General features: G+C 27.0%; 2 protein-coding genes across 6 annotated transcripts in view; one reads left to right on the forward strand and one right to left on the reverse strand.

Moving 5' to 3' along the window:
* Positions 1 to 1,478, reverse strand: part of LOC108753639 (protein spire) — a 22,509-nt gene extending 21,031 nt beyond the window's left edge. For 3 of the 4 annotated variants that reach the window (XM_018495416.1, XM_018495413.1, XM_018495412.1), the window contains exons 1-2: positions 1,082 to 1,478; positions 929 to 960 (exon numbers count right to left, since the gene is read on the reverse strand). In XM_018495416.1, the coding sequence (XP_018350918.1) occupies positions 929 to 960; positions 1,082 to 1,394 (345 nt within the window). In that variant the 5' untranslated portion in view covers positions 1,395 to 1,478. The remainder of the gene's footprint in view (positions 1 to 928; positions 961 to 1,081) is intronic. The other variant, XM_018495414.1, reaches the window with a different exon arrangement.
* A 4,198-nt stretch (positions 1,479 to 5,676) lies between these two features.
* LOC108753437 (eukaryotic translation initiation factor 2 subunit 2) overlaps positions 5,677 to 12,013 on the forward strand; it is a 7,184-nt gene continuing 847 nt past the window's right edge. Inside the window, exons 1-6 of one of the 2 annotated variants that reach the window (XM_018494994.1) lie at positions 5,677 to 5,763; positions 5,849 to 5,888; positions 6,249 to 6,506; positions 7,910 to 8,066; positions 8,146 to 8,178; positions 11,416 to 11,606. In XM_018494994.1, the coding sequence (XP_018350496.1) occupies positions 5,871 to 5,888; positions 6,249 to 6,506; positions 7,910 to 8,066; positions 8,146 to 8,178; positions 11,416 to 11,606 (657 nt within the window). In that variant the 5' untranslated portion in view covers positions 5,677 to 5,763; positions 5,849 to 5,870. Of the gene's footprint in view, positions 5,889 to 6,248; positions 6,507 to 7,909; positions 8,067 to 8,145; positions 8,179 to 11,415; positions 11,607 to 12,013 lie in introns of both variants that reach the window. The other variant, XM_018494995.1, reaches the window with a different exon arrangement.

The raw sequence follows: 12,013 nt of genomic DNA on the forward strand, positions 1-12,013 counted from the left end.
ATATGTATAATTTATTGCATAAAATACGATTGAATATTTCATTATAAAAAAGACACAAAAATATATTTAACGGCTTAAATAATTAAAATCAAATAATAAAACAATAAAGAAGCTAAAAACTAAAGAACAATTTAATATAATTTAAACAAATATTTCGAAGCATGAAGTCATTATCAATAGGCACGTTCAAGTTGACAAAGTAGCTAGTCTGCTCGCCGAAAAGAAATGAATAATTAGTTGTTACTTATAAATCCAACCAAAATCACATTAAAGTCGCTTAGCGAGTAGATTAGTAACTTTGTCCATCTTGAACGCGCTTAATGTTAACAAAACCGATAAAAATTCAAATTGAGGCATAATTGAAGTCATGTAATATTACAAATTATAAAAAATAAACAAATCAAGACTATTCTTCGCACTATAAAAATTTTTTCGCAGAAAGCTCTTATAGATCTGATCTTTATAGTAATATTCTTATAATCAACGTCGAAGACTCTTAATATCAACGCACAAACACAATACAAGCATAATACATAAATAATGATCAACCTGTTGTTAAAACGTGATTGTTGATAGAACCAAATTATGTGGTTGGTGTAACACGACTACTAATAATACAATAAATATGTACCACCTCTAAAAAAATTAAAGAAATGAAAAATATAATTGAGAAATCAATATGTCACAAAAATAAAATCGCGAAGAAAAATTTTTGTAAAGAACAGTCTTGATTTGTCTAATTTCGACAATTTATAGCATTACAACTTCATTTATGCGTTAATTTGAATTATTATCGGTTTTGTTAATTGATAATAACTCCATGTTAATAACAAATGTCAAAACATTTGTTTAAATTTATCAAATTTGTTGGGGCACGTAACTTCTTATTGATTTATTATTTGAATTTCATTATAAGTTATACATTTACCTTCTCTTCCGAAATAAGAGGTGGTTTAGAGCCTGTAATATAAGTTACCTTGTTAATTATCTTTAATATTATAATATTATAATAATAATTTATAATTTCTAAACTAAAACAAGTTTACATGATTACTTCTAAATTCCAGAATAAAACGGTCACCTGCTAAGTTTTCAAGCCAAATATCTCCATCTTTATGAAGTATAATTTGCGAGAGTTCTGATATCTCATAGAACTTATTTTCCGTTAAGCGTAATAGACCATTAGCTATCTGATAGCACAATGCCCATGCTCGTTCTTGACTTAAAGGACTATCAAATATTAATAGAATATCCTGGAGATTTAAACAACCACACGAATCTAATTTACACTTAGGTCGCGCTGATGCATCTTCTTTTCTGTTTACTGCTTGTGGCTCTTCAAGAACTGTAGCTTTTTCCTTATTACACTCTGTACTGTTTTTAGAATTCGACATTGTGCAATTCTTTGTTCTTTATTTACAGATATTATGTCAATTTTATGTGAATCTGTTTACTATTCTTAGAAATTATTTTATACATAATCTTTGGTATTGTATAGAATGTCTTGTGTGATACATCATTAATATCTATGAAATTGTTTATGTTAATTAACATATATTACATCAGTATATTCATAACATTGTATCAAATGTTCATAGTTCATATTAGAAGAATTATACTTTTCCATCCATAAAGAACGATATTTTTACTTTTCTTGCAGAGTATTTTAAAATAGTTATTCTAAATTAACACAGAAGATACAGAAAAAATTGTATATTATAAATTGTGTAATCCCCAGTTACCTGAAATATAATAATAGTACATAGACACTTCATGTACACATCTTTATACAAGATGTTAAAAAAAACCATTCATTTTACATGATATGTAGTACATACTATACTGGGTAAAAAAGCCTTAGTAAATATAAGTCAAAAAAATAAAAAGTTCTGAAATATGAATAATTTTGTATATTAGTATCATAATTCGTAACTGTCACACACGACGTGAAAAGAGAGAAATTGAGATAAGGATAAATATGCAGTATAATACCTCCACCTCCGATTTTCTTGTAATTCGGTAAATTTATGTTTCCACGCATAGAATATATTCTGAGAAGGAAAATCGTCACTCAAGTCAAAATTTTTTGATGTTGATAAGTTGAAAAATGATAGTTTAATGATATTTTACAAGTCTACATGCTCTAAGGAATATATTCTTTCTCGGAATATATTCTATGCATGAAAAGGTACAAATTTACAAAATTACAAGAAAATCGGAAGTAGGGGAGAAGTTATATTGCATATTTACTGAGATAAGTAGCACTGATAATCTATTATATTTGATTGAGAGAATTACAAAGAATGCTACAAATACTTTGAAGCATTCTTTGATTGGTCAATTCGTAAAATTCTTTCTTCTGATTGGTTAATCAAATGTTTCAAAGCATTTGTAGTGAGACTTTGACTACACCCACACCTGTGAAATTTTTCGTAATAAATAAGATATGTACATATGGAATTGAACGAAAACCTTCAGAATACAATTTATAAATATGGAGGTAAATCTTCAACATCTCGCACGTAGAAGCTAATAAGTTAGTTATGATACAAAACTGTTTCCATCTCGAAACGATTTAGCTTTCAACGATAGGCTTTCAACCTATTTTTTATTAAGGTTATTCAACTTACAATCAGTACAGTGTATACTATCTATTATATAAATGCTGAATGATTTTTTTAACATCCTGTATAATGTGTTAATACAGACTATCTCTAATCAAGTTATAATATAATTTAGAACCACGGAATGGAAATAACGCGATACATATTATGCCGTTATAAGTTTTTTTTTTTTAACAAACTAGTAACAGTGTTACTTGTTTTAGTAACTGTAACAGTAACATACAGTTACATTTTTTTATTAGTAACGATACTTAACGAATTTTATAGTTACTTTTATCGTTACTATTTATTACATTTTGAACATATTTATAACATAATTTTTTATATATTCAATCTTCAATCTTTGGCCAATATTCATAATACGTTCTTACTCCAAAACTATTTTAAATAAATCTTAAAATTCTAATATGACTCTGTGATTGGTTCATGACATTTTAAGATTGTTATAAACGTTTTAAAATTGCAATTAAGATAAATATCCTAATGACTGACGTTTAAGCATAATTTGTCACAAATAATACAATTTATAATACCAGAAAAGTTCGTAATATTAATAAATATCTCTGGTCCAGACGTAATCTCGTAGGGTATGCAATAAACTGTTTTTATAATTTTTAACAAAAATAAGACATTGTTAATATAATTTTTGACAAAAATAATATATTATTAATATAAAAATTAATTTAAATTAATTATCTTTTGTCATTAAATATAAATTTAAAAATTGCCACTATTTTGTCAAATCATAGATGCAAGCTCTTCTTCAATAAATTTTTTTAATATAAAAATATTTTATTTGGTCTACTTTTTATCAATTAATAATCAAATATAAAAGTTTTCTAATATCATCATTGTTTGTCACTTTTATTAATATCTGAATAAAAAATATTGCAAAATTTTTAGACTGATTTTTTTTCAGTATTAAAAAGATAACAGAAAAATAACGAATCATTATTTTATAAGTGACGATAATGGTAACGAGTTACTTTTGAGAATCAGTAACTAACAGTAACTAGTTTTTAAAAAGTAACTTTCCATTCCTTGCTTAAAACAAGACAATAATACGTCTGATATTCTAATTTATTTCTTAAAATTAGCAAATAAAAATATGTACTTTGTGTATGTGTGTGTGTGTGTGTGTTACACAAACGTGAATGTGATGAATGTGATTTCACAGAATATTGCTAAAAAAAACTTCAATAGAAAAACATAAATAGGAATTAAATAAGGGATCAAAAATATTTCATAAAAATTTCTTATACTTTTTACGTCCATTTGTTCACTTTATTTAAATAAAATATCAATATTTAAAAATATTTGAAACTGATGTAATTTTTTTTCTTTACAAAATTTTATAAATAACAATAAATTAAATAGCAAAATGTCAAATTTTTGAAATATTGAATAATCAAAACAAAAGCATATAAATTTCTTTTGTAAAATATTGTTTTTTAAAAAGAAATCTAAATACTAATGTTACAATTTTTTTTGTTTCATTTATACACATATTAAATAGATAAATGTTTTTTCCATGAACATGTTATTCTTTGTTCTAAGATATTTTCTAATTATGTATCGTTTTGTAACTTCGTAGAAACATATATTAAAAATAATATCTTGTATGTGTTTAATTTAAAAAATGAAAAGAATATGCAACATATGCAATTAATAAAATATATACCCTCTGCTACTTATAACTAATAAAATACTAATCTCGAAAACAGACAATAGAAAGTATTCTGTGATTTTGTTGTGCTATAATATCACACATAATACGTCATACGTAATTGTCCAATTGTTTGATACGATTGAGGAATATCAGAGTATATTAAAGTAATTCGTGAACGTGACTTGATGATCACAGTAAGTATATCAAGTGATTTAGTACGAATATAGTCGTATCAAGTGCTCGATGTAAATTAGATAAATATTACGTACGTAGAAAATGCTCGAAGATTCCTGTCTTCCAAAGTCTTCCTCGCCGATTTTAATAAAATTAGGCTCATTCGACGAGTTTTGTACAAAATGAACGAACTTGACAAAAAAAAGTGTCGCTCTACTCCGTGGACCGAGATATTAAGCGTTAAAATTGACAACTATTAAGGTTAGGAAATCTGTCAGCTGCGAAATACTCCAACGCGAGCATGTACTGCGGACGTTGCGGTCACGTTCATTAGTCGCGTTGTCGCGTTTAGTAGACTCAACTGTTGCGGAGCGAATCCGTGATGATCTAAAAGCATACACCAATAGCAGCGAGCGCTCACGAATCCGCTCCGCAACAGTTGAATCTGTTAAACAGTGGCTGCGTTCAGCGGACTCAACAGTTATGTGAACGCCTGCTGTTATTGGTATATTCTTTTAGATCATTCAATCAGCATTTTAGATTTAAAAGAATACATCAACAGCAAGCACTCACTCAACTATTGAATCCGTTAAACGCAACCATTTATATATTCTTCTAGATCTAAAATTTTGATTGAATGATCTAAAAGAATACACCAATAATAGCGAGCACCCACTCAACTGTTTTGTTCGCTGAATGCGCCTATTGGCTGCGTTCGGCAAAAAAAAATTAATTCGTGAACGCTCAGTGATTCTTTAACATGATTGGTTCCTACATTTAGATCCAGTAAAGTACTAAAAGTAAAAATCAATCAAAAACCAATCGCTCGGTGAGCAAGTTGCATTCCAAAACTCATCGAAAAAAATTTTGCAACTGTTTTGTCCATGACTGTAAACAGACGGGACGTTTTGATTGGTTAACTCGTGACGACGCGATGCGTTCCGCGCTATTATGAGCATCGACAGTATCGACGCACATCACGTTTATTTTCAATACTCCAATTTTATCGACAGTTTCACAAAATAAACGTGATACTTAGTTCTCATATCGCAAAAATGGACATTGATGTATACATACACATATAAGCGTTGAAATGAAAAAGATCAGCATAACCGCTTTCAAATTTCTCTCTGAATAAAGTCTATGCTCTCATCACTTGATTCAATTTAGTTCGCCATGTCCGCGTTCAGACATAATGGCGCTGAAAATCGTTTTCTTTTTAGAAGGTGGACCCTCTTGCTTTTCTTAAGGCTATTAAATTTTCTGATGCAATCATTTTGGAAACAGCGTGTGGCAGTAAGTTGAAATTAATTTGTTCAGTTTTCCGAAGTTCTTTATATCGCTTAAGTTTTTGTTAAGCAAAAAATTTTCTTCATTTAAGAGGACACTCTACAATCAGAAAAATGACGGAAGAAGATTCGGTACGTAAAATATAGTTTACGAATTAAGTTGAATATAAATATGTGACAGGACATACTGGGCTGTTCTAATTCAATATTTTCTATTGGAGTAATACATCAGGCTTTACTTTCTTTTTTGTTATTTATGAGGGATTATTATTATAGAATGATATTTAGAAAGCAAAAGAAATTCCAACCTCAAAATTTTTACTTATTGGAAATGTTAATTATTTACATTGAAAGGTTTTTTTTATAATAAAGAATCAACATTATAAGCTATTTATATGTTATATTTATCTTTGTTTTATTAAAACGTTTATTTATTTTTAATAATATATGATTTATATTGTAACTTATTATCATTCATAAAAAAATTTCTAGGTATTTGATCCAACCTTGAAAAAGAAGAAAAAAAAGAAGAAGACTGCTTTCGATATAGATGCGGCTTTCAATGAAGGAGGCAGTGGTGGTGATGCATCTGAAAACATTGTTGATAAGGAGAATCAGGAACCTGAGCCAACAGTGGTGGAAGATGACGAGGCATTGGATTTGGAAAATTTTGGTAAAAAGAAGAAGAAAAAGAAAAAAGCATTTAACTTAGATGAATTAGAAGCAGCTTTACCTGATACAAAGAAAGAGGTAAATAATTTTTTAAAAATTTGTATTCAATATATATAATAATTTAAGCTTATTTATCATTAATTATTCAATTTTTATTTGTATTTTTTAATTACAAATATTTTAATGTATTAAAAAAATGATAAATTATATTTAGCTATGAACATTATAAACAAACTAGAAATTATATTACTAGAATTATATTAATTTTATTATTGTTGTGTGTAATGTTATTTCATAAATATCTTAAACATTTGTGAGATAAGATTTAATTTATAAAAATAAGAAGATTTCATAGGAGGAGCAAGAATTTTTTAAGTATGGATAATGATTTTTACTGGTTAGTTATAAAATATTTTAGGTAAATTACACTTTGTTTTTTTGTATGTTATAATAAATTTAAATAAATGAAAATAAAGACCTATAAGAGTCAATGAGGATGTCAATACATAAAAATTATAAAATTTTAATTATTCATTATTAGATTTACATTAAGAATGTCGAGATGATAAGAGATAAAACAAGAAATTAGCAATATTTGTAAAGATTTTGTTATTATATATTTCGGCTTTTTGAGCCCTTTTTAGATATTCAAAATAGACAAATTAAACAGAAAAATACAATTTCCTCATAAAATTTTCTTATACTGAATTAATCAAGGAACTACAGAATTGATCGCAAAACAGTCAGAGGACTACATGGAGAAAAGTAGTATACAGAAGATTTAAATAGAAAATAATCAAATTTTAGAATTAGTGAAAAACTCACAAAATAAAAATTTCTTAAATAGAGAAAGATAAGATAAGAAGAGAAAGGTAAAATAAGGAATTTTTATTTTGTGACTTCACGACTCTAAAAAGATAAAATAAAGAATTTTTATTTTGTGACTTTCACGACTCTAAAAATTTGACTGTTTTCTATTTAAATCTTCTGTCCATTACTTGCAGTTATAATGTTCATAATTTCCAGAACTTTTTTCCACACGATCTTCCAATCATTTTGAATTATTCTGTGGTTTCTGGATTAACTCGACATGAGAATTGTAAAGATATGTAATAACGAAATCTTTTTTAATTATTATTTAATTATTTCGCCGTATTAAATTCTAACTTGAATACAAAATATATATTGCGCAAATCAACCAAAATTAATTAATGAAAATTACTCGATCTCGAGAAACCAAAATTTTTACTTGGAATATCCTAGAATTATCTATTGAATTAGAAAGATATCGCTGATACCTTGTATAAATAAAATAATACAAATAAATATGACTTCCATTCCTTGTTTTTTCATATTTGCGAGAGGAAAGAAGATTGCAAATATTTGCCATTTTAAAAAGTGTATTACAATCTATAATATACTAGTTTAGTAAGACCTGGATTGTTTATCTTAAATTTTTGGGAATTTTATTTATTTTACAGGAACTTGTAGAGCAGCAGGTCGAAGAAATTGTAGTAGATGATGATTTTGATTTAGATATGGATTTCTCAAAAACAAAGAAAAAGAAGAAAAAGAAGAAAGATCTCGATGAATTAGTGGCTGAAGAAGAGCGCAAGGAGATTGAAGACAAGGAGAATGGTATGTACCAATAAGAAATGATTTTTACCAGTATGTTTTTTGCATCTAGTTGTTTATGTTATCCATTATTTGTTAACATGCTGCACTGAATCTGAGCGAAGTGCAGAGTATGGTAAGACATTATGCTTGATGTACTTTAATTACGTCAACTATGCACTTAATTATTCCTGCACTTACGCATTTTATGAATAGAATATATAGAATAGAATAGAATTTATTATACTTCAGCATACACTGCCAAGAAAAGGACTTGGTTTATACACATACAGCCTTTTAATTCATTCATTTATCCATTTATCTCGCCTCTCTCTGCGCGTTATTATCCATTACTACATTACTATTTTTACCATTTCTTGCTATATTCAGTTTTACCTTGTATATTCTCTTTGTATTCTTTTGTTCATACCTTATCTGCTTTTATTCTATATCTAATTCTAATATTGTAGACTAAATTAAACTATTGTAGACTAAATTAAAATATCTAGAGACCACAGCTTTAATCACAGCTTATAATCGTCATCTGCTTGTTATCACGCGCTTTTATTTCTTTTAAAATTCACTATCCATCCTTATTGTCTCTTACTGCTAATTGCATCACTCCTACAAACTAATTTTCCATTGCCATTACTTTTCCTCTCTAGATCATGTATTCCTTCTCTCCTCTTTTTTTTTTCTTAAAACTTTATCATTATCTTTCCATAATTTTCTTAATATTTCCCTTTTCACCTTGCCTAAATCTTCATCATCTCCTTAATATCCCTTCTTCCTCCTTTAATTTAATAAATCTTTCTTTTATCATTGTGCATTCTTCCATATATTACATACAAGTTATCATTTCCTCCAAATTCCCACATCTTAATTGAAACAGAGCTCTTACCTTACCCCCTTTTTTCCATTCTCCTAAGTTTTCTTTTCTCAAATATAACGTATATTTCCTGTTACTCCTAACTCCTTGTATCTTTACCTTAAACTCGTTGTACCTTGCCTTAATTTGCTACCTTCTCACTGCTTCTGTATCTCCCTTCCTCTGTTTAACTCATCTTCAAAACATAATACCAGAATAACAAAACTCTTCCCCTTTTCCCTTCTTTATCTATTCAATAATTCACTATTCTCTAATTTTCGCAAAATCTAAAAATCGCAGCTATCGTAGTTGGCATCCGCTCATATGCACGCCTTCTAAGTTCCATTCTTATATATTTTATAACAAAAATAATTTTAAAACATCTGAAACTGATTTTATAGATTTCTAAAAAATTAAATTTTACTTTTAAATTATAATTTACATATATCTCTGATGTAATTAAAATAATGCCTAATTATAATTTGTTTGCATGCTTTGATATATACACGATGTTTGGAAAATAATGATAAATCTTTCGCATAAGGATAGAATGGACTAAATTGACAAGAAAAGTCCTCTACTATTTTGCAATTTTCGCAATAGTTAACAAGATATTAATTGCTAAACATTGCCGAAAATTGGTCTAATAATTTTTTACTTAAATACTATCAACTTTACAGAAAAACTGCAAGAGACAAAAATTATTTATTTTCTTCTCATATAGAACTCTACCGTAGAAAATACGGTACTAAAAAATTCTGAAAAAATTAGAAAAAATTCTTAGACCTTTATAAGGAGAAAATAAACAATTTTTGTTCCTTGTAGTTTTTCTGTAAAGTTGATAGTATTTGAGTAAAAAATTATTGAAAACTAATTTTAAACCAATTATTAAAAGGCAATTTTTAGCAATTAATATCTTGTTAACTATTGCGAAAATTTCAAAATGATAGAGAACTTTTTTCTCAATTTATTCTGTCCCTATGCGAAATTTATCATTATTTTCCAAACACCCTGTGTGTGTGTTATATATTGTATATATATATATGTAACGAATAAAAATGAATATTGTTTATAATTATATTAATTAGAACTAAAATTAATTCTTTAATATAATAAGAAATTTTATGAAATACTTTTTTTAATTTTGATAAATTATATACAAGAATGAGATCTTGTGTATGTGTAGATGTATACGTATATGATTAAATATTTTATGATTAAATGCTTTTTTAGTATTCTCTATACATTAGACATTAAATAAAAGAAAAACGAAGTATGTATAATAAATAAAACGATCGTGAAATAATAACTTTAAATAATTAAAAAATTTATGAACTAAAAAATCCACAATCTTTGTGAAGTAAAAAATGATTTATACTGTATTAAGACTCCTAACTGGTCGCCGCGGTCATATTGAAATCATGATGTTATCAGTCATAAGTAAGAAATGATACACTGAAATTTCTTGCATGCCATTTGTAAGTAAAAAGAATTTGAATAAAATAAAATAATGAGATCGCTTCAAAGCATTTGTAAAAATGAGCAGAAGCTATCTTTATCTTTCTCTCTTGATAGTAAATAATCATAAAAGGCATGTAAAATCAACATAGACTTGCTTATTTTTATTTCACGTTCCTTTCATGATTATTTATTGCCCATTTTTACAAGTGTTTTAAAGCAATCTTATTATTATTTTGTATTATTCAAATTCTCTCTTAAATAATTTAAATGTAAAATAAATAATTTCCATGTGTGAATTTATATACCACATATATTATGTAGTTATTTGAACTGCGCGCGCGCTGAATTGGTTTTTTGGATTTATATAAACGCATTTATACCTCTGTAGTAATATCACAAATTAATTTGACAAGCCATTTAATAATTTGATGCTCAATCAGATATCCTATTAGAAAGATGTTAATGTGCTGAAAAATTGAATAAATTTATTGCGAAAAATATTACTTAGACCTCGGTAGTCTAAAAACTTAGAACACTCGCACGGAATTCTAGTTCGACTCCCGGCTGGAGTAATATTATTCGTAATAAATTTATTTACAGTTTTTGCGCAATGCTTGGAGTGGGGGAAACGGTACCGAGATGACAAATGTTATAATAAAAAAATGTGATACAATTATTCGCATTTGGTCTAATTTGGAATTAATTTCATAAATAAATTATTGAAGTATAATTGATTTTATAACGATGCGAATAAGGATTTTATTCTCTTTATTTCAATGTAACAATTTTTCTTTAAATCTGACGTTATTATAATGATTATTTTTGGTTTCTACGAAAGTAAATACATAAGAAACGTAGAAATAAAACAATCCCCGAGCGGTAGCGGAACCCTCAAAAATTTCTACCCTACTTTCAAATTGTTAATTTCCATTTATGCTTGATCAATTGTAATAATCACGTGTAATGATTAACAGTTTTTTCTATCATAATTTAGTATAGATAATTTAGTTTAGATAATACAAATATGTTCGTTTTTCTCTTTAGTGGAGGAACCGAGTTTGTGGGTGGGATCGGATAGAGATTATACATACGATGAATTACTAGTTAGGGTGTTTAATATCATGAGAGAGAAGAATCCCGATATGGTAGCGGGTAAGAAACAGAAGTTTGTTATGCGTCCGCCACAAGTAGTACGCATTGGAACGAAAAAAACATCTTTTGCTAACTTTACCGAGGTATGTATTATAACCAAACTTACAGTAATTTTGTATGCTAATAGCTGGCAATGAAATAGTTTATAATTTCAAGACAAAAAGACAAATTTATATAATACCAATTATTTAAATGAATATCAATGAGAATATAAAACATACAATATTGACGAATAATGACATAAATCAATTGTGTAAAGAAATAGTTGCTTCAAAATAAATATGTTATATATCTATTAGTTACAAATTGCAAAATACATAATTTTTTTAAATATTCTCATCATTTTGTGCATAAAAATATTAAAGTACTATTATAAAAAAATTAACAGTTTACGAGATATTTTATATTTTATATCAGTATATATTATCAGTATACATATACCAGAATAAAGTATAAAATAACTCAAAAAAACTATTTTTTTATATTTCTA

The sequence above is a fragment of the Trachymyrmex septentrionalis genome, unplaced genomic scaffold (assembly GCF_001594115.1).
Source record: "Trachymyrmex septentrionalis isolate Tsep2-gDNA-1 unplaced genomic scaffold, Tsep1.0 scaffold7, whole genome shotgun sequence".
In the NCBI taxonomy this organism is placed as follows: domain Eukaryota; kingdom Metazoa; phylum Arthropoda; class Insecta; order Hymenoptera; family Formicidae; genus Trachymyrmex; species Trachymyrmex septentrionalis.